This window comes from Dama dama, chromosome 29, assembly GCF_033118175.1.
Source record: "Dama dama isolate Ldn47 chromosome 29, ASM3311817v1, whole genome shotgun sequence".
In the NCBI taxonomy this organism is placed as follows: domain Eukaryota; kingdom Metazoa; phylum Chordata; class Mammalia; order Artiodactyla; family Cervidae; genus Dama; species Dama dama.
This window is the reverse complement of record NC_083709.1, coordinates 32,393,496-32,417,572: the sequence shown is the minus strand read 5'-3', so window position 1 is coordinate 32,417,572 and position 24,077 is coordinate 32,393,496. Positions and strand designations below refer to the sequence as shown.

The 24,077-nt window shown below is 37.4% G+C and overlaps 1 protein-coding gene across 1 annotated transcript; it reads right to left on the bottom strand.

Moving 5' to 3' along the window:
• HACD4 (3-hydroxyacyl-CoA dehydratase 4) lies at nt 1-23,927 on the bottom strand. Its single transcript, XM_061132256.1, has 7 exons — nt 23,781-23,927; nt 19,500-19,603; nt 17,156-17,283; nt 8,724-8,836; nt 4,238-4,344; nt 1,539-1,664; nt 1-646 (listed from the first exon to the last, which is right to left on the bottom strand). The coding sequence occupies exons 1-7, from the start codon at nt 23,816-23,818 to the stop codon at nt 567-569; spliced, it is 696 nt and encodes a 231-aa protein (XP_060988239.1). The 5' UTR covers nt 23,819-23,927; the 3' UTR covers nt 1-566.
• Between the last annotated feature and the right edge of the window lie 150 nt (nt 23,928-24,077).

The following is a 24,077-nucleotide window of genomic DNA, read 5'->3' as shown; positions in this document are numbered from 1 at the left end:
TTTCAGGGTTTGGAAAAATGTTTTATTTTCAAAATCCATCTAATGTTTAAGGTGGGTGTTATCTATGGGCATAGTGATATCAGTCTATAAAACAGGATATTCTAGAAAAGTACAGAGCATATTACACATCACTCCCCTCCCACAGATTAGCTGCTACATGGGAACTCAGAAGTGAAAAGAAATAGACATAAATAGATGTCATTTAAGTTAACAACTTTGGTTTCTTGGTTTAATTGAATCTATTCCAGTTAAAATCCTATTTCTCATTAACTTTACAGGAAAATAATCAGGCTTCACATGATACAAACTTAACTTGTGTAAAATTTACGGCTTTGGTGAAACAGGTTGTGAAGAGTATATGAACTAAAAATGTGTGAGAAAAATGTGAACTAAAAATGTGTGACTGCTGTGTATGTCAAGAGTTCTGGAGAGGAGTGCAATTATTCCATGTTATGGATTTTTGTCAAATACTAGATATCTGTTCACCAGAACACTCCCCATATTGTGTTTCCTGCAGCTGACTCCACAAGCCTCTTCTTTCTCACGTCACATCCCAGTGCCATGCTTCACATTTTCTTCTTATTGGGAGACACTCTGAGGATGTCTCGTCTTTCTGAGTAAAGATGACTGTAGGTGAAATACATACCTAAGGTAGAGAAGAAAATGGCAAAATTAAGATTGATTAACCATCCCTTTGGAAAGAACCATGGTTTTGAAATACAGCGTACTGCCTGAAGTCCAGGAAGAAGACACTTGCAAAGGAGACTCAAAGAAGCATACTTAAAGAGTGACCAGATTTTCCACAGAAGGGGAAGTAAATTCCTCCATCTTACTGTTCTGCATATTACAAAGAAGGAACTTTTCCCCTTTCTTTAGCTCTCTCCATTCCCCTCAAAGTTTCACTTTTGTCTTCTCTTTTATGTGTTGTTCTTATATACCTGATAGTTGTTATCTTCTAAAGGTAACACTTATCTTAAGGATGTATGAAGGTTAGAGCTGAAGAAACTAAAACTTAACAACAGAAGTCTGTTTCTCAATTTCCTGGACAGATTAATTAATTGATCGGGTTTTCTCAGCTGTAACTTTTTGCTCCATATATTTTTCTTGAGTCTTTAGCACCTACTCCCACTTGCCTGCTAGGAAATGCTAGCACATATGGCCAAACAAACAGGAAACAGAAACAGATACAAATGGGAAATCCAAAGATAGCCAAGTTTACTCAGGTTGATACCCTGATTTTCTTTGTAGATGCTTGTGTCTGTTCGTGAAAATTTCATACACAAAGCAATTACATTTTCTGCCAGTAAAACTCTTTTTGTCCATACTGTGATATATTTGATCTCATAATGTCCTGCAAAAATCATTATAAATAACTTCTAAGTGCTTTACTAACAAGTAATAAGGTCCAGCTCATCATTCCAGATGTCCTCTTTCATCTCTCGCATGTTTACAGACCTTTCTACTGATACTAAGGTAGACGGCAGCACAAACCAAAAAGCACAGGAAGAATGCAAAAACAAACCAGAAAAGCCACTTACCTACAAAGAGCATCATGAGATATATTTTCAGCACATATGGGAAATAGATGGATAAGTCAAAGGGCATCTTTGTGGAGTAAGTGCCAAATGATTCGAAATAAGGCAGCGACTGATAGATGGTAAATGCTGTTTAAAGAAAAAACGAAACATGAAGGCTTCCCTTCTTAACTTGCTATAGGAATATGTATATATGTTAGCACAATTGAAGGATATTCTGAATCTGATAATGACAACCCTGTGAAAACTGCTGAATCCTTTTGCCAAAGCTATAATTTGGTATGGAAATGCACTGAAGATCAGATTGGCAAAACCATTACAGCAGTGTGATCTGCTGAATTTTTATCCTTGTTTTATTTTATTGTGCCTACACAGAAATAGTTTACTGTATTTCTCTGTTTATTGAGGTATAGTTGATGTATAAGTTTCAGGTGTGCAACAGAGTGATTCACGATTTTGTATAGTGGAGTATAAATGCTATACTCCATTTATAGTTATTATAAAACATCAGTCATATTCCCTGTGCTGTATAATATATCCTTTTAGCTTATTTATTTTATACATAGTAGTTTGTACCAAAAATGGTATCTCAAAATGCCTGTCCTCTTAGCCACAAGTAGTAGTGATAGATGAGTGAACATGGAAAATGCTTCATATATTTTCCTCTTAGACTTTCACAACACACATTAGTAGAAGGGAGATTCTGTCAAGTTCTGCAATAAAAAAACTGGTTTCACCCATTTCCTCAGTTTAACTGGTCTTGGAATAGTTCCTTCTTCCTCCCCATCCCCAGCAGTACTTAATAAAAATTCTGAGGAATAGTGTGAGAACTGCTGGCCTCCAATTACTTTGAAGGAGGTGGCTCTTGTCAAATAAAAAGAGTTGAATATTCTATGGAATTATATCCCATATATAGACCTTTAATAACATTTCATGGAATAAAATGACAATGTACTATGGTTATGTAAGATGTTATCATCAAGGTAAGCTGGGTGAAGGTACATGGGAAAAATGCACTATTTTTGCAACTTGTTGTGAGTCTAAAATTATTGTTTTTAATTTCTATTTTTAAAAGATGGAGGAAAAGTCAGGTGCCTACAGCTTTTATAGCCAGACAGTGGCATCAGCACAGAGTCTGCACTTGACACCAAAAGAAAAAAAGGAAATATATAGAAACGTACAAAATTGCAGGCACCTACATTCCACCACCCAGAATTAATCATTATTGATATTTTGTTATATATGCTTTCAAAATTTTTCTGCATATGCTTTTTTTAATTGCAAGAATAAGTTTATGAATCTAAGTTTAATAAAAGAATATGCATTTTACAGCAACCATATAGAAACATGGCTTTCCTAAGAAACAAGAAGGCTTACAATTATGGAATAAAAAGAAAAGTCTACTACATATTTATTCATCCCTTATTCTTAGGAAAATATTAGTCATACTTCCACTTTATTTCTTTATATACTTTATAGTATTTTTCATATTATCTCACAAATGAATGTACTTAATAAATAAATGTTTCAATGAGTGAGGGATTTTGTTCTCAAATAAATGTGCAATCCATTTTTTATGGTTTTTAAGATTATTTGCTAGATTCTTTTGGCATAGTCTAATTCCAAAATTCAATAATTCTTCTTTTTGAAAACAAAACATATTTTAAGATTATACCAAATATGATTTACTAGAATATAAGCTCTTTTTCTCTGGTCATTGGTGGATAGAAAACATGTGGGTATATCATATATACTTTACAATTATTATCAACGTCACCATCATTTTATGTTAAATTATGTTTTCCCTTAGTTACCTTAACATGTGCTCTCTTCATTTCTTTATGCCTTTGGTTTTCAAAGACTTTTATCATGTCTGTTTCAGAGTTTCCTTCCTGTCTGCTAAATCTATTACAGAAGAAAGCATATATTCCCCAAATATCCTCAAGCTCTTTGCAAATAGATGTGTTTAATCACTTGATTTTAAACTTAAGTTTTACATTTAGGCTTAGTAATTGACCTACTTCACATTGAATTTAAGAATTCATTGTTTATTGATCATGTACATTGGGTACATAAGAGAAAGGACGGAAGAAAAAAAGACAACCCCGTATTCCCGTGAAGCTTCGAGACTAGACAGGGAAATCTATATTAATCAAAGAATCACGCAAATGTCTAATTACTGCTAAGGTTTTACTAACGAGATTCATAGGGGGAACTGGTGTAGATGAGGAAGTTGAGAAATGTTACTCCAAGAAACCGATGATTGATCTATATGTAGAGTTCACTGTCTCTGGCAAAGTAGGCTGCACAATAGCTGGTAAGTGGGAAGGCTAGTCCTGCTAGGGGAAACTGAATTTCTATGCATTAAAAGTAATCACTGAGTCACTAAATGTTAAACCCCCTTTGGATGAGGAAACAGAGAGGTTAAATGATTTACCCAAAACTGAGCAAGTTAATGAAGGTAAGGGCCTGCACTCAGATGTCCTCATTGCTCATCCAATATTTCATTTACTGTGCAGAACTGCTTCCTCCTCTAATTTTGCTTTTTAATGTTTTGCTTCTTTGCATCAAGGGAAGTATGTCAGGAGAGATAACACTGAGTCAGCTGAACAGTGGCAAAAATAGTAATTTAATCATCAGAAAGTTTTGTGAACCATTATTGCTTTGTCAGTAAACAATATAGAAAGTCACTCTTTTCCTACCTTCAGCGAGAACACACAAAGGATAAATTGGCATCCACAGTGTTTGACTGAACCATGTCAAGACAGCATAGGATATTCCAATGACTGACAACATGCTATAAGTGTACCTGAAAGGAGACAAGTTTGCTCATAAACATTTGTTACTGGGGTCTGGGAAATAACAGAAGAAAACACTTTATTGTGTAACTGAATACACAGATAAAACTGGAAAGCATGCAAATTCCTTTATTTCCTGTAATGTAAGCAGGGAAGAGGGTAAAAAAAAAAAAAAAAAAATGGAGGGAGAAGAACCACGTCAGTCTGGCTTGTCTCATGAGGTAGATCATAGATAATTATAGAGGTAAAGAGAGAAAAATGTTAACTTGTCCCTCATCAAATTACAGTTACAAGTTTCCTCAAATAGTGACTTCAATTTCACTTGGAAGCCAACCCCATTTTATACAGCAGCTAAGTTTTTTCAGACAGGAAGACCTATAAGTATCTAGGGAAATAATTTAAAAACTTTTTAAAAAATGGGCCATCTTGTGTAAACAACTAAACAACTGGCCTTAGGAGCTTGTTTTGAGTACAGGAGGTGATTTTAAACCTGCCTTTGTGATGTAACAGATGAAGTAGTCAATATCTTTTCATTTCTCAAGCTTAAGCATACATCAGAATCACTCAGAGGGCTTGCTAAAGCACAAATTGCTAGGCATCTCCAGAGCATCTGATTCAAGCAACCTGAGAATCTGTACTACAAACAAGCTCCAGGTGATGCTGATGCCACTGGCCCAGGGACCACACTTAGAACTACTGCAGTAGGCAGTGCATATATATGGCAAAACAAAATCCAAAACTTTGAAAACATGAATGCAGTAAAGTAAATCTTTCACTCATTCCAGGACCCACATTCCATTTCTCAGAGGCAATGTACAAAGTCAATTTCTTATATACTCTTTCCAAAATTCTTTGCCTATGCTTATCTCTGTGTATATACTATATATGATATACATCAGTAGTACAAGCACTCACCAAATATGGCATGTTATCAAACTTTTTGTTCTTTACCAAAGGAAAAAATGGCATTTCACTACTTTGATGTTTTTTTCTATTATAAGAGTAGGTAAGAATCTTTTCATATGTTTAGAAATCATTTCTGTAGAAGTCTAGTATATCTCTTTTTTGCTGTTGCTTGTGGTTTGGGTTTTAAACCTAAAAATCCATTGTCAAATTCAAGATCAAAAACATTTACCCTTATGTCTTCTTTGAAGAGTTTTATAGTTCTAGCTCTTCTGTTGGTTTTTTAATCCAGTTTGAGTTAATTTTTATATATGGTGTGGAGTAACAAACCAAATTCCTTCTTTTGCATGTGGAAATCCAGTTGGCCCAGCATCATTTGACCGAAAGATTATTCCAAAAGACTATTTTTCTCCACTGAATGATCTTGGCATCTTGTCAACAATCAACTGACCATAAATTTGAAAGTTTATCTCAGAACTATCAATTCTATTCCATGCTATATTCTTATGTCTGTATCACACTTTTGATGTGTGCAACTTTTGTTACTTTGTAGTATGTTTTGAAATTGAGAAGTATGAATCTTCTAACTATGTTCTTTTTCGAGATTCTTTTGGCTACTCTGGTTTCTTTAGGTTTCCATATGTGTTTTAGGATCAGCTTCTCAACTTCTGCATTGAGTCTGTAGATCAACTTGAAAATTGTTTCATCTTAAAAACACTGTCTTCAACTCACAAACATGGGACATCTTTCCATTTATTTAGATCTCCTTTCATTTCTCTGAACAATGTTTTTAGTGCACTAGTTGTGCACATCTTTTGTTAAATTTATGTCTAAGTACTTTTTAGATGCTATTGTACATGGAATTGTTTTCTTAATTTTACTTTAGGATAGGCCCTTGAAAATGGGTTAGAATACATTTAATTTTTGTAAAGCTGACCTTTGAAAAACACAGATTTGAACTATGTGGGTACACTTTTATGAAGATTTTTTTCAAGAGTAAATACTGCAGTGCTACACTCTCTGATTAGTTAAATCCAGACACAGAACTGCAGACGGCCTATATATGAAAAGTTATATATGTATTTTCAACTGTGCAGAAAGTCAGCGCTCCAACCCTCACCCTGTTCAAGGGCCAAATGTATATCAATTTTCTATTCTATAGCTTTGCTGAACTAGCTTATTCTAGTGCTTTTAGTGAATTCTTCATGAGTTTTTTATATAAAATCATGTCATCTGCTAATAGAGATAATTTTACTCCTTCCTTTCTAATGTAGATGACTTTTATATCATTTTCTTGCCTAATTGCCATGCCTAGAACTTCCAGTGTAATGTTGAGTAGAAGAGACAAGACTAAACATTGCTGTCTTGTTCCTGATCTTTGGAAGAAAGATCAGTCTTTCACCATTAACCATCGTGTTAGCTGTGGAGTTTTCACAGATACTTTCATCAGGTTGCGGAAGTTGCTTTTCAAAACATCATTCTAAGGTAAATTTGGGAGTTAATTCTACCCCCATTTTACACAGGAAAAAAAGAGTTTCAAAATGGTTAAGTAGTTAGGAATTTCACTCCTAGGTTGAGAAATGAAAACATATGTGCACACAAAAGCTTATACATGTATGTTCATAGCAACATTCCTCCTGACCAAAAAGTAGAAACAGCCCAAAAGTCCATCAACTGATAAATGAATAAATAAAAATTGGTATATCAATATAATAGAGTATCATTCAGCCATAAAAAGAAATAAAATATTGATACCTGTTACAACATGGATATACCTTAAAAACATTATGCTAAGTGAAAGACGCCAATCACAAAAAGCACATGTTATATGACTCCATTTATATGACATGTCCAGAACAGGCAAATCCGTACAGACACCATATTAGAGGTTGCCAGAGGGAGGAAGAGGGAAGGGGGCATGACTGCTAATGGATCTGGGGCTCCTCTGGGGGGCAATGAAAAATGTTCTCAAATTAGATAGTGGTGATGGTTACACATATCTTTGAATAAACTAAAATCAACAAATTTTATACTTTAAAAGGGTAAATATTAAGGTCCATGAATTATCCCACTGCTGTTATTATTATGATTATGTGATTATTATTATTATTATTATTATTATTATGTGATTTGCCCAAGCAGTTAAGTAGTAGAGGTGAGGTTCATCTTGAGATCTTCTACTTCTAAGCCCAAAAGTCCTTCCATCACCTCACAATACCACTCTCAACGCCAACACTACTTTGCTCTCTAATGGGTCTACTGAACTTATCTGAGACTGGACTGACCCTGAAAGAAGTGGGCATACCAGAGAATAAAACATCAGAAAGCCACACTTCCCTGGGACGTCCCTGGCAGTCCAGTGGTGAAGACTTCGCCTTCCAATGCAAGGAGTGAGGGTTTGATCACTGGTCAGAGAGCTAAGATCCCACATGCCTTGTGGCCAAACAAAAACATAAAACAGAAGCAATATTGTAACAAATTCAATAAAGACTTTAAAAATGATGTATATTAAAAAAAAACAACAACAACAAGAAAGCAAGACACAGTACCAGGTGAGGCTCCATGTCTCATAAACAGAAAGTCACAGCCTATAAAAGTCCCTAAAGTTTGCCCCAAGTCCACAAATCTTTCAGTTAAAAGTGAGAAATAACTAAGTTATATATAACAAAGAATTATAGTCACTTTAATTCAACAAAATATTTCATTTTAATTCATTCTACTTAGAATATCTTAACTCAGCCAAGATTTTGACAATAAAGAATTTATATAAGCTCTGCTAAAATGCTGGGCACTTTTGTTACCCATTCACATCCAGGTCTTTCAAGCAAGAGGGACAGTTCTCAAGAAGGAGCAGTTAGGAACCTCTCCAAAGTGAGCCACTGTGCAAAGAGGCTATTTTACACCATTGCTGGTAGAGATACTCCCAAGCTCATCTCATTGCAAAGCTTTAGAATTTAGAAGTCAACACAACACCAACTAGGGCAAGGATTCTTAACCTGAGGTCCAAGGATTCCCAGTGAGTTCATGAACAAACCAGTTATTTGAACTTGCTGGCGTTGTTTACACATATGTTTGTGGAGGTGTGTTTTTCACCCCAGAGAGATAAGGCCCTATATTTAAAATACTCTTGAATTCAAAGAAACCAACTTTGTAAATTGTGACTGATAGAAAAGTCTGGCTTTGTTTATTAAAGTAACATGTACCAGAGCAATTGCAGAGAATGCCTTTCATTAGCAAACATCTGTGAGGTTTATTCCCAACTGGTGTTATGCCTGAATGCATTGATTTGCTCTTGTAATACCATGGTAGGTTTTCACTATCTTTGATATGCCCATTATGGAGAGCACAAAAAATATATTTCCATATCAAGATAAAATAATATGAAAAGAGGTTATGTATTTATCTCTGAGGAATCAAACGCAAGCAACTAATACTGGTTTCACTGTAGAAAGTAATCTGGCTTTAAGAGGTTATTTTGCCTCCTTACCTAACCATATCCAATAGATTCCAAAAGATGAATAAAACACACACCACGTATTTCTCTTGGACTTCTTCTTGACTGGTGATCACCAAAAAGAGGACAATTATTCTCTCTGTGAGCTAACAAAAGAAATAGCAAAGTCAAGAATTAGGATCATCTGTTTAGCATGTAGGTAATTTTCTAATTTTAAAAACCAAAGTTCCTCTTAAAAAATATGCTTTAAATATGTATACTATACAATTCATATGATCTCTGGGGGAGTGAGGTTATGAGTGAATTTCATTTCCTCCTTTTTGGTTTCTTTTTTTCTGTATTCTCCAAGTTGAACGTAATGGATAAAAAGATAACAGATATTTCATCTGAATCACAGCATGTCCCTTCCTGTGACACATGAACACATGGCTTTACTCACTTTGACAAGCTTTCATTGGGTGTCCACTATATATCAGATGCTAAGACTACATATATAATGAAAAGCATCGTCCTTGCTACACAGCGTAGCAATAGTAGGAGAATGTGGGGCAGTCACTATAGCACAGTGTAAATAATGCTGTCATTTAAAGGGCTATGTATGGGAGGAGAGGTGGGGGAGATAAACTGTGTGGGAAAAGAATGCAGAGACATATATGGAGACAGGCAACATTTCAGTTGGATCTTGAGGAAAGGACAGGGGTTTGTCAGGTAGACTGGATAGGAGAATGGGCATCCTGGGGAGCAGCCAGAGCAAAGAGGCAGAGATGTAAAAACACAGCTCTGCTGGGGGCCAAAACATCCCTGAGGGCCAGAAAGGAAGTGCACAAACAGAACCATGGGAGATAAAATCGAAAACATGCTGGTTGTAAAGAGTTCTCAATGTCAGGCCAAGAAATTTCCATTTCATCCAACCAGGAGGCCACCATAGTTTTTTTTTGGGCGGGGGGAGGCGGGTAGGGATGTTGAGAGGTGGGAGAAGGGGAGAAAGGGAAGGAAATAATACAATCCTAACCCTCATAAGCTAGTGGAAAGTGAAAAGAATTCAACAAATTCATATTTTTTCCAAGTCAGTAAGCATCTGTAAATCACTAAGAATGCACACACTTATGGCTTAGCTCCAATTACTGACCTTGAAATACACATTCCTCTTTCCAATCTAAATATATGTATCCTTAGGTTGTATTAATATACTTCATATATTCTGCATTTTTGTTGGTTTTTAATAGAATATTTTACTTTCCTCACAGTGTTCACGGGAAAACATACCTGAGATTGACAGAGCATATTAGTGATAAAGACGAGGGCTGACTTGCGTCTTTCAGTAGCTGTCTTTATTTTTAAAGCGGATTTATTTTAAACTGGTAAAAAAAAATATTTATTGATTACTCTGTGCCAGTATCTAAACACATGCCATCTCATTTAACCTCCATAATGGCCCCAGGAAGTGCTACTGCTATTTTCTGCCTTTTACAAAGACAGCGTTCTTTGTAGTCATTTTACAAAGTGAAAATGACTTGCCTATAGATGTGGAATCAAAATCTAGACAATGTCATTCTAAATTCCTTGTTCTGAGACACTAAGACATTGTCACCTCTGCTATTTAATGGGCTATACCCTCATATAATGTCTACCAGTGAACCAGTGAAGTCACTCAGTCGTGTCCAACTCTGCGATCCCATGGACTGTAGCCTACCAGGCTCCTCCATCCATGGAATATTCCAGGCAAAAGTACTGGAGTGGGTTGCCATTTCCTTCTCCAGGGGATCTTCCCGACCCAGGAATTGAACCCAGGTCTCCTACATTGCAGGCAGACACTTTACCGTCAGAGCCACCAAGGAAGCAGATATAAAGTCTAGGTCATAGTCTATCTGAAAAAAAAAAAAAAAAGCCTCTCCTGAAAAGTTAAAACTTAAAAGAATCTCCTTGATTTTCTGAATCAACACCAAAACAATTTTCAAGAATAGATTTTTAAAATGTATTACTTTCTTTACATATAATAGTTGACTAGTTATTTAGAGCTTTATCTTTGAGACAACTTAGCACTTTGTCATTTTAGACAAATCCTATGAGGACATGGCAATTACTAATAAAGGGTCTTGTAATGTTTAGTGCAACTCAAACAGGCAGAATTAAAGCACAGTGAAAACACTAACTTGGGCGACATTAAACATGGTGGTAATGTGGCCAACTCAAAAATATGGTAACTATAAAACTATTTTGCAGTTTTACGTTCTGTTTGGGAATTCTGAACTCCAGAATAAACAATGACTAAAATTAAAGTGTTCTTTGTCAAAGAACTTAATTTGTTAAAATTAAAGTGTTATTTTTTAATGGCAGCTAGCAAATTACTTATAAACTACTGAAGGGGTAAAAATCATACTTCAACTATAGAATTTCTACAGTCATAAAAATCAAGTAGTTGTTTTTTAATTAGTCTTTGAGTAGTAGCTTCAAAGACTATTACATTACTAAAAGGATAACCCAAACTACTTTAATCCTATGAACTTTTGTTGAGAACTTCAGAAACATACCCTTAAATGTTGAAAAATCACCAATTACTTTCCATAAGACAAAAGTATTTAAATACCATTTGTATATGTTTATTTATTCATCAAACAATAGATATTTATTGAGTGCACTATTCTGAATCCCAGTGGACACGGCAAGATGAACAAGATCAAATCCCAGCCTATGAAGTAGGCTATGTCCCAGCCTACAAGGACATAGGTACTTATGCCCTAGTTTGTGAGATAGACACTGTAAACAAGTGTAGCATAATAGTTGAATGTTCAGGAAAATTAACCCAAATCCAAATTTTTGCTCCACCATTAACAATTTATGTGAACTTGGCTAAGTCCTATTTTTCTTGTAGATAGTCAAGACTATCAGTAAATAAAAAAGTTAATCTCAGCATCTTTAAAATTATACTGTGACTAAAATACTCTGATGATGGGAAAGATTGAAGGCAAAAGGAAAAGGGGCGAGAGAGAATGAGGAAGTTGGATGGCATCACTGATTCAATGGACATGAGTTAGAGCAAACTCCAGGAGACAGTGAAGGACAGGGAAGCCTGGTGTGTTGCAGTTCATAAGGTTGCAAGGAGTCAGACATGACTTAGCGACTGAACAACATCAGCTTTATAACTATCACACTGAAGAACTTCACTGATCAAATACAAAAGGTACCAAAAAGAAAAAAAAAATCCTACCCACAGAGTGAACTCTGTATATAATCATTTTCAGGAAGCAAAGTTTTGAGAATCTCATAGCATGACACGATCCTCAGTACAGTTTTTATCTCTAACAATATAAGCGTGTTCCCAACTCAAAACTGGAGAGAAAATTATATGATTTCATGGGGGGAAAAAGATTATTTAATCTAGCAATGCAAAGAAGCACCTGCTTCATGGATTAAAAGAGACTAGGGTGAAACTTTGCTGTGTTTCTAAAAGGGTTTGTTTTAAGACACTCTCCTTGGGGACAGACTTTACATTTGTTCTTACAAAATCTGCGACTGTGAAATCTTTGGAGTGATTTCTGACAACAGACTCCTGTTTGCCCTTATCAGAAATAGGATGTGCTATTGGCAAAAATAAGGACTGTTCTTGCAATGTGAACTCACAAATGGAATTTCTGTATCACAATAACGTGGGGGTACTAATTCCCAGGATTTTGATTTATAGATTAAAAACTGTGTCAAATGAATACATGTGCAGCAGTGTTTACTGTGATGCAAAGGTCAGGGGGCAGAATTTAGCCATTTTAATTCAGCTATGTACAAAGTCTTTGCATTTCAAGCTTCTCTCAAAAGCTAAAGGAGTAAAGTGGATAACTCTGAGGGTTTCCTAAAGGCACATCAGCCTAATGTCAATATACAAAGGTTAATTTTGTGGATTATTTTCCCCTCTCCTTGAGTTGAAACATCCTAAAGCTATTGTATATCAATAAAAACCTCTTTCTCAGGCTTCTACACAAGCAAAGTCAGAACAGAGTCCTTCAAAATCAATATTTCAAGGTTGATGGTATTTCTGCTCCATAAAAGCCAAGTTGTTTTGATTAAATCTACTAAAATACTAGTTTCCAATTCAACTTTTTAAAAAAATCAAGCTAATAAAATATGCACGCTCATTTGAGAGGAAGGGATTGGAGAGAAGAGATGCCTAGTTTTCAATTATCACTCTTAACTATAGTTATATGCTACTTTTGGACCTTTTTACTTTCCCATTTTACAATTTTAAAATATCAAAAATGTTTTTCCTGATATAATTTTAATTGGCATGTAACTATTTACAAAAATGGATGTATGTAAACAACTATTTGTTGCAGTTTTGCCCTTTTCCCCTAAACTGTATTTTTAAAAAATATATAAAATATACATCTCTGTTAAACTATCATAGTCTTATTGTCAATAGGTTTTCCCCACTCTTTCTCCTTTAGTTAGTGTTAGTGTGTTAGTTGCTCAGTTGTGTCCGACTCTTTGTGACCCCATGGACTGTAGCCCACCAGGCTCCTCTGTCCATGGGATTTTCCAGGCAAGAACACTGGAGTGGGTTACTATTTCCTTCTCCAGGGGACCTCCCCAACTCAGGAATCAAACCCAGGTCTCCTGCATTGCAGGCAGATTCTTTACTCTCCAAGCCACCAGGGAAGCCCTTTCTCCTTTAGCAACTGTAATATCAGAAAATCACAATGGCTTTTCCCTGTCAAATAAAGATGAGTATAAAACATTTAAAACTGCACAGAAGAAAACAAACATATTTTTGTGAAATACAAAAATATATACACATATATATGTGTATATATACACATACCACCTATACACATACCACCATCAATTGATATTATACCTGTGATTCTAATTGCTAAACTAGCTAATTGTTCCTACTGCTTTTGGAAATTACTCATCTTCATATTTTGGCAAAGCAGTTTCCAAAAGAGACAATTCCATTGTGACTTACCAGTGTCACAAAGGTAATGTCAAAATAATAACACACATGAGCAGAATTCTCTTTAATCCACTTCAAAGTAGCTAGATATTGTGCATTTTTTCAAAATACTGTATGCAATCAGCTATGAGTATCATGTGAGTAGCTCAGCCACATTCTTAACTATAGTTTCCTCATTTAAAGATGGGGAAACAGGAAAACCAAGAACGATTACACAGCTTTAGAGTTTTGTTTGGTTATTTTAAAGAAGGGGCCTCAGAGTCATCTTATAGTGAGGGAATTCTTCTAATTGTCTGCAGAATTCTAAGGAAGGTGGTTAAAATGAAACTTTGGACCTGACCACATGGGTTTTTGAAGCTTTTTTGAACATCATGTCTATTCTGAAAACCATAAAAAAGATAATAAATGAATAAAAGAAACAGAGGACAGATAAAATCTCAAAGAGATAAAGAGGAAGACAAACATCATAACAAAAATTTAATAATAATTGGCCCAGGATGAGAATAACTGTCTTCCCTACTGTGATGATTCCCTGATTCCTCCCAACAACAAAGACTTAAAAACCATTTGAGCCCCATCAACAGGAGACTTTGCCTCCTCACATTCAAATAAAAGTGCCAATTTATACTTGCCATTATTTTTTAATTACCAAACCAGGATACAGTCCAATTACAGTGATCATACTTCTATAAATAATAGAGTTGCAATTAATAGGGATTAAAATCACACTTAAATATCCTGGAATTTCTAGAACTGCAAGAAATCAGATTTCTAATAACAATTTCTGTTATTGGACAAGCCTACATACTTTTGGAAAGCAGAAATACTGTGCAGATTTTTGAGACATATTCAAGATGTTTTTCTTTCTTACAAATTTACCTGTTCAGTTTCTCATTTGCATTTCCTACTTTGAAAATAACTAAAATAACACTGCTCTTAACTTTGAAATTGTTTTACCATAAAATTAGTATTATCCAATTTAGCCTAAAAAAGTGCAAAGTCCAAAAAGGTATGCCAAAAGAAAATATGACTTAGATTCAAATGAATTTGATCATACTCCAAGAAAAATAATTCCATATGCTGGAATACAGCTTTCATTTAACCTGGGTTAATTCTGTTTTCTAAAATTAGCATTTAGTTGCTAAATTGTGTACACATCTTTTGTGACTCCATGGACTGTAGCCCACCAGGCTCCTCTGTCCCACTGGATTTCCCAGCAAGGATACTGGAGTGGGTTGCCATTTCCTTCTTCAGGGGATCTTCCTAACCCAGGGATTGAACTCATGTCTCCTGCTTTAGCAGGCAGATTCTTTACCACTGAGCCACCTGGGAAGCCTGTAAATTTAGTGTTAAGCAATGCTATATGCAACTTAGTTGTTTACAGATAATACATATGAATAAATTTTGTTCCTAAATAATATGCTTCTTCTGGAGCAGATGTGTACCCCTTTTCATATTGTAAGGACATACATTTAAGGCAATTCCATCTAGGTCTTAGCTAGCTAACTAACTATTCTGTTATTAGTTTGTACTCTAGATATTGCCCCAATTTTTAGTTTACATTTGATATGTCAACACTAAAGTAACCTCAAGCTAATACTATTTCTCCACTTCTAATGAATAAGCAAAATTTAAAATCTCCCATCAACTTGTAATGTAGAGTTCTCGATAGGCTCCTTAGGTTTATACTCTGATTTCCATCTTTTAAACTTTCATGATATTTCAGCAAATTTTAATATAAGGATCTATGCCACTATTTCATTCAACAAAATTTAAGGTGTTTATGTTCTAAGCACTTTGCTAGGTGCTGGCAATACAATCAGATTCTAACATTTTAATTATTTTTACAATGCCAACTTGTCACATTTAGTTATCCATTTTTTAAAATTTATTTTACAAAGAGTTAAAATTATACTAATGAAAATACTTTTTTCTGTAAATTTTAAATGTTATGTTCATATAGCCACCTAACCCTTCTCTCTCCTTACGGAAAATATCACTTTTTAATTTTTCTTGCCTTAATTCAGCAATGATTTCCTATACTAAATCTCTACCAGTGAATTTTCCATCTTCCTTCAACCTGCCTTTAAAAGGAACATGGTCATGTAGGGCTCAAGACATGGCAGAGGAACAAATGATACTTAAAATAACAGCAACAGCTACCAGTATTCTTAACTAAGCGCTAGGAACTTATCCCATCCACTTTCTCAGTTACTCCAGAAGATACATGCTCTTTGCATAGCACATGAGAAAATGAAGCTCAGAACAATTACATTACTTGCTTAAACTCATATAACTAAGAGATAGAACTGGAATTTGAAGCTAGTTCATTTCAATTGCTCAGTCATGTCCGACTCTTTGTGGCCCCATGAACCGCAGCACGCCAGGCTTCCCTGTCCATCACCAACTCCTGGAGTCTACCCAAACCCATCTCCATTGAGTCAGTGATGCCATCCAACCATCTCATCCTGTCATCCCCTTCTCCTCCTGCCCTCAATCTTTCCCAGCATTGGGGTCCTTTCAAATAAGTCAGCTCTTTGCATCAGGTAGCCAAAGTATTAAGAGTTTCAGCTTCAACATCAGTCCTTCCAATGAACACCCAGGACTGATCTCCTTTAGGATGGACTGGTTGGATCTCCTTGTAGTTCAAGGGACTCTCAAGAGTTATCTCCAATTTGAAGCCAAGTCTACAGCATTCCCAGGTCTGTACAAGTAGTCAAAGTGAAAGTCGCTCAGTGGTGTCCGACTATTTGCGACCCCATGGACTATACATTCCATGGAATTCTCCAGGCCAGAATGCTGGAGAATCCCCTTCCCTTCTCCAGGGGATCTTCCCAACCCAGGGATTGAACCCAGGTCTCCCGCATTGCAGGAGGATTCTTAACCAGCTGAGCCACAAGGGAAGACCCTGTACAAATAGATGCTATACTAAATAAACAGGAAAGACCGCTCCTTTGCAACTGCATTCAGTAAAAGGGGCAGAATGAACAAGAAATGGCTGGGGCGTATTCTAATCTCTGGACTTCGATGAAGGGTACCTGTTTTTTTTGTTTTTTTTTTTTTTTGCAAATTTATTCTTTTCCAGGTAATATATGTGGCGTCCTTCTCCCTAAAGAGCTGGATGATGGTGGTTAATGTATCCCAGTGTAGGTAGAGGAGCCAGGCACCAATCCCCAAGTCTGAATGGCTCCCATCCTATGCCTTACCTCTGTACTACACCACCAAAGGCCGTGGCATAGTGAGACTGGGCAGTGGATATGAAATCTCGTCCCAGGAGAGGATCACTATAGTGCTGCACAAAGCATCAAGCATCATTTCTCTGAATGCTTCCAACTGGCAATTCTGACTGTACAGTGTTTTAAGGATGAGGTCATTTTTTCATGGAATTCTCCATGTTAGTGACTTGGGTTGCACATTAGCAAAGGTTGGCTTTTTCACTGTCATAAAGTCGAGAGGCTGTAAACAGAAAAGTTACGTATGCAATAGATTCTATGATATAAATAATGTGATTAAGACCTACCTGCAGAAACCTAGGAAGAAGATGGTTTGATTCAATGCCAACATATATGTGCAGCAACTCCAAGAGGGAAATAGACTGGCAAAGTTGCATCACAAGTCCAATTGCATAAAAAGTGTCAACCATTGAATCTGTGTCCAGTGAATTAAAAATACAGACATAGTAAGTAAAATCTAGATCACAACCCAAATCTAGGAGGCAGTTTGAAATACAACTGAGATTCCTTACTTCATTTTCCTTTGTACATGTGAGAAATTTCCTACATTTCTAAATTACAAATACTATGTAACCAAAGAAAGCACTTCATATTATCGTACAGTTTAATTGCTCCTCTTCCAAAAAGAATTTAACACTTGAAAAAGAAGGCTCTATGACCAAAGCTAAAGCATTTATTCCCCATTTATATGATTCGAAAGGAATTCCAGCATAAAAGTAAACAGTTAGACTCTAGACTACGTCAGTGAAAACAGGCTGAAAGCGAGTTTATTAAAGAAACTGCTGTGCCCACTCCTTGTCTATAGACAAGAAAATGACAGAGATGAGAAAACACGATTTCAGAGAAGATTTATGAAAATGACATTAATGATGCCATGATATTAAATAACATCTTATATTTATATAGCATTTATGTCCTGCACATACATGGTTAGTGCTTTCTGGATTTTTGTGAGTTGGGCCCATTACAGAGGGCTCCAAACAAATACTACATTTGAGAGAGCCAAAATGGACAGAAACAAAAGTCCCTCTAAACAGAATAAATGTGCTGGTTTTTAAATGAAATCCTGCCATATTAAGAAATGTCTAGGGAAATCTTTATCATCTTCACTTCTTAGTGATCATTCACATGACAGTAATTTATCAAAGGGTTTCTCTTCTCAGCAGCTCTATGAGGTAGACATTATTATCATCATTCCCACTTTATAGATGATTCCTGAGGCATACACAGTCCTGCACTTGCCATAAAAGCATGATCAGTCACATGGCTCCCTGAAGGAAGAAGGCAGCTGGTGTCTGTTCCAGGTGCTTGAGTGCTGCTGAGCTACTTAATTTATACACTGATTCGGAAATTGTACTGACCCCCCACACGGTTCTTTTCAAGCTGCCTTCTGTAGAAATGGGTTGTGTTTCCTTAATAAAATGCAACTTCTCTAATTATGAATGGCAGGATCACAATTAAGAAATAAGTACACTGCTGACTAAGGCAGCCTTTCCCCCACTGGAAAGGCCAGGCAGCATAAGAATAAATTCATGTTGTTGTGAATGACCTATAACAGGCCCTCGAAGCCACAGCTAACTTCCAAGGTCTAGAAGTGACACTTTTTTCCTAGAAACTAAAGGAAGTTTTCCAAACACCTGTGTTGTCCTCTGCTTGAGGACTCCCAACACTCAAAGTTGAAATACAAGCCTCAAGTTATGTCTTTGGAGGTTCTTAACAAAGGCAAGAATTTATCTGCAAATCTGCAGTAAAAAAAAGCAACATCAAATAGTTTACGGTATCAGAGAAATAGATTAATTTTCTCATGATATCGAAGGCTGGATTGATGAGCAGGGCGTGACTTACCCCAGATACATACTACATGTGTTTTTAGCTGAAACCAGCAATTGCTCAAATTGTCAAGTTATGCAACAGTTGTAAATAGTGATGACCCTTATCCATGTGGAGATGGAAAATGAAAATAATTTTATTTTGACAGTCATTTAATGATTCATTTTTTTGAAAATTTAAATGCCTTTAAAATCTTTACTTTCAGGAAACTGGAGGAAGCTTATGACTTAAACCTTTAATGCTAACTCCTCTATATGTGATGAGTCATCTACAAAATGTGTCATTTTCCTATGGATACATTGCCTCTTAAAAGGATTAAATAGAAGAATGGGGAACATAGAGTTTGTCTTTCATTTGTTAGTAGTTTCCAGTTACCTTAAACCTGGGGAATAAGAAACAAGAGAAGAACTGGTTAATTTCTAATTTCTATGCCAAAAAAAAAAAAGTTACACAGGAATTTACAGATTTCTTCAACACACAGCCAATCTGCTAAAGTTTGGTGCAGAACCAAAAAAGGAAGAGTGAAATGGTACACCAAACGCCATGTCTATGTTTTCAGGGCAAATGTCTACTCAAGGAGAACTCACTTCCCTTTCCCTTTCCCTCATTTTACTTACCAACTCCTCCAAAAAGGTTTTGGTTTTTGCATTAAGAATGAAGCATGCTTACTGAAAAATATGGTCACTAAATTTCAGAGAAGTGAAGGATATTAGGTGAAGTTCACAGAAGTTAAATTATAACTAGGACTATGTGAAAATGAGGATTAGAAGTTAAAAATTCAAAACTGTTTTGGGCTTTTACCTTTTCCAAATGAAAAGAATCTGACTGTCATATTTGTAAATATCCAGGAGTGGCCACAGAACTGGATTAAGTAGTAGATGAAAAGATATGCATTCTTCCTATACCTACAATAAATACAGGAAAATACTTCCTTTAAACACATTAAACACTTCCTTTATAATCACCTTTTCAACATTATACACATGTATTTTAACTAATTTACTGGCCAATCTGAGCAAACAAGAGACAATTAATCCATATCCGAGTTTTTTAATTTGGTTACCCTTCTAACCCCCATGAGATTTTGAAAGCACACACCATCTGTTACAGTGACCATCCTGGGTTTCTTTAAAGCCAAATAAGGTTCTATTTCAACATTCACTTTCAGCTGTGATAAACCTCTAACTTTGCTGCTCCCCAAGGGATAAAAGCAAGCATTGCAAAGTTAGCTTGGAGTATTTTTGAAAAGAAAATATGGATGAAGAGAGGCCCATGTGGTAAACACGTGTTCCTGCTAAGTGCATAACTTGAAGGCTAACTAGTTTATAGTTACAAGAATGGCATACCAATGGTGGCATTCCCAGGTGGGGTAACTCAATCATTGGAATGTTAGGTCCCTGAATCAAGGCAAATTGGAAGTGGTTAAACAGGAGATGGCAAGAGTGAACATTGACATTTTAGGAATCAGTGAACTAAAATGGACTGGAATGGGAGAATTTAACTCAGATGACCATTATATCTACTACTGTGAGCAAGAATCCCTTAGAAAAAGTGGAGTAGCCATCATAGTTAACAAAAGAGTCCGAAATGCAGTACTTGGATGCAATCTCAAAAACGACAGAATAATCTCTGTTGGTTTCCAAGGCAAACCATTCAATATCACAGTAATCCAAGTCTATGCCCGGACCAGTAATGCTGAAGAAGCTGAACAGTTCTATGAAGACCTACACGACCTTGAAGAACTAACAGCCAAAAAAAAAAGATGTCCTTTTCATTATTAGGGGACTGGAATGCAAAAGTAGGAAGTCAAGAAATATCACCTAGAGTAACAGGCAAATTTGGCCTTGGGGTACAGAATGAAGTAGGGCAAAGGCTAACACAGTTTTGCCAAGAGAACTCACTGGTCATAGCAAACACACTCTTCCAAAAACACAGGAGAAGACTCTACACCTGGACTTCACCAGATGGTCAATACCGAAATCAGTTTGATTACATTACTTGCAGCCAAAGATGGAGAAGCTCTACACAGTCAGCAAACACAAGACCGGGAGCTGACTGTGGCTCAGATCATGAACTCCTTATTGCCAAATTCAGACTTAAATTGAAGAAAGTAGGGAAAACCACTAGACCATTCAGGTATGACCTACATCAAATCCCTAATGATTATACAGTGGAAGTGAGAAACAGATTCAAGGGATTAAATCTGATAGACAGAGTACCTGAAGAACTATGGACAGAGGTTAGTGACATTGTACAGGAGACAGGGATCAAGACCATCCCCAAGAAAAAGAAATGCAAAAAAGGCAAAATGGTTGCCTGAGGAGCCCTTACAAATAGCTATGAAAAGAAGAGAAATGAAAGGCAAAGGAGAAAAGGAAAGATATACCCATTTGAATGCAGAGTTCCAAAGAATAGCAATGAGAGATAAGAAAGCCTTCCTCAATGATCAATGCAAAGAAATAGAGGAAAACAACAGAATGAGAAAGACTAGAGATCTCTTCAAGAAAATCAGAGATACCAAGGGAATTTTTCATGCAAAGATGGACACAATAAAGGACAGAAATTGAATGCACCTAACAGAAGCAGATGATATTAAGATGAGGTGACAAGAATACACAGAAGAACTATACAAAAAAATCTTCACGACCCAGATAATCATGATGGTGTGATCACTCACTGAGAGCCAGACATCCTGGAATGTGAAGTCAAGTGGGCCTTTGGAAGCATCACTATGAACAAAGCTAGTGGAGGTGATGGAATTTCAGTTGAGCTATTTCAAATCCTAAAAGACGATGCTGTGAAACGGCTGCAGTCAATATGCCAGCAAATTTGGAAGACTCAGCAGTGGCCACAGGACTGGAAAAGGTCAGTTTTCATTCCAATCCCAAAGAAAGGCAATGCCAAAGAACGCTCAACTACCACACAATTGCACTCATCTCACACGCCAGTAAAGTATTGCTCAAAATTCTCCCAAGTCAGGCTTCAACAGTATGTGAACTGTGAACTTCCAGATGTTCAAGCTGGACTTAGAAAAGGGAGAGGAACCAGACATCAAATGGCCTGTTGGATCATCAAAAAAGCAAGAGTTCCAGAAAAACATATACTTCTGCTTTATTTACTATGCTAAAGCCTTTGACTGTGTATCACTGTGTATATTTGTACAATATCACTGTGTATCACAACAAACTGTGGAAAATTCTTCAAGAGATAGATATACCAGACCACCTAACCTGCCTCCTGAGAAATCTCTATGCAGGTCAAGGAGCAACAGTTAGAACTGGACATGGAACAACAGACTGGTTCCAAATAGGAAAAGCAGTACGTCAAGGCTGTATATTGTCACCCTGCTTATTTAACTTATATGCAGAGTACACCATGCAAAATGCTAGGTTGTATGAAGCACAAGCTGGAATCAAGATTGCCGGGAGAAATATCAATAACCTCAGATATGCAGATGACAGGACCCTTATGGCAGAAAGCAAAGAACTAAAGAGCCTCTTGATGAAAGTGAAAGAGGAGGGTGAAAAAGTTGGCTTAAAACTCAACATTCAGAAAACTCAGATCATGGCACCCAGTCCCATCACTTCATAGCAAATAGATGGGGAAACCATTGAAACAGTGGCTGACTTCATTTTGGGGGGCTCCAAAATCACTGAAGATGGTGACTGCAGCCAGGAATTAAAAGACACTTGCTCCTTGGAAGAAAAGTTATAACCAACTTTTAATATGCTAGACAGCATATTAAAAAACAGAGACATTACTTTGCCAACAAAGGTCCCTCTAGTCAAAGCTATGGTTTTTCCAGTAGTCATGTATGAATGTGAGAGTTGGACTATAAAGAAAGCTGAGTGCCAAAGAATTGATGCTTTTGAACTGTGGTGTTGGAGAAGACTCTTGAGAGTACCTTGGTCAGCAAGGAGATCCAACCAGTCCATCCTAAAGGAAATCAGTCCTGAATATGCTGGAGATGAAACTCCAATACTTTGGCCACATGATGCGAAGAACTAACTCATTTGAAAAGACCCTGATGCTGGGAAAGATTGAGGGCAGGAGAAGGGGTCGACAGAGGATCAGATGGTTGGATGGCATCATGGACTCAATGCACATGAGTTTGAGTAGACTGGGAGTTGGTGATGGACAGGGAGGCCCGGCGTGCTGCAGTTCGTGGGGTCGTAGAGTTGAACACAACCGAGCAACTGAGCTGAACTGATTTCTGAATGCATTTTTGTGATTGTGGTCAGTATCTTACCACTGCCTATTACAGTTTGCAAGAGTAGATAGTTTCCTTCACCAGGCACACACAGAAAGCAGTCTAAGGGCCAGAAGAGGGAACTGAAGGTGAGTTTCAAAATGGGCTGTTGGGGATATGACCAAGAAAAGACGAACAGATACACGTTTGAGGGAGTCAGAGGAAGCAGTGTTTGAAGTGTTGTTTCTGGTTCTAAAAAGTGGCAGGAGTGGCCGGATCAGTGTAGACAAGACTTTTTTCCTAGCTGGAGATGTGAGACCTCTGAGAAATAAAGCAAATACATTGAGAAGCAGATAAAATGTGGCTTGATGAGAGCACTCGGGTACCCCTACAGAAGACTACAGCACTACTAAAAAAGTAGGGGAAAGGAATGCCTCCCTGAAACCTACAGCAGTCACTTGGCTTGTGGGATAAACAGAGGCATCCCAGGCTCTACCCTCACATCACCGAATCAGTCTTTCTGGAACCGGGGCCCCTGAAATCTACACGTAGGCTTGATGCTTCTGCAGCAGGTAGAGAAAAGAAAAGGGAAGGGCTCCAGGTCGGAGGAACGGGAAGAGGAGAAAGACCGCAGGGAGCGTACAAAAGGAAGGGTGGCCACGCAGCCTATCTTTTCTCTGCTGTAACATGGGGAAAATAACAGGTATTCCTAGGGTTGCCGAGAAAATTGTATAGCTCATATCTGTCCAGAGCCCCAGAGAGCGTGAGACGTTAGGCTGCTCCGGCGCTGGCGGGCGCCCTCCGGGCTGAACTATGCGGGCACCACCCGCACCCCTCCCCCTGGCGGCCCCTCCTCCCGACCGCCTCCCCTCCCTCCGGGCCCAGCGCCCTACCTGGGCTGCAGCCAGGCGGGCAGCGCCCCGGGTCCCATGGGCCGTCGCCACCGAGTCCTCCAACGCCGTCCGGAAAGGAACACCCGCCGGGGAGCGCGGGAGGGGTGGCTGGGCGGCCGGGCGGCCGGGCGAGGAAGGGGCGGGGCCTATCCGCACTCAGCAATTTACCAGAAAAAAAAAAAAAAAAAGCCTCAGGTCGTGCAATGGGCACCAGAAGAAAACCAAGTTCGTGAAGTTGCTGAGGCGGCGGGAGCCAGCAGCACTGCGACTGCCAGCCCGACTTCGGCTGCTGCGCGA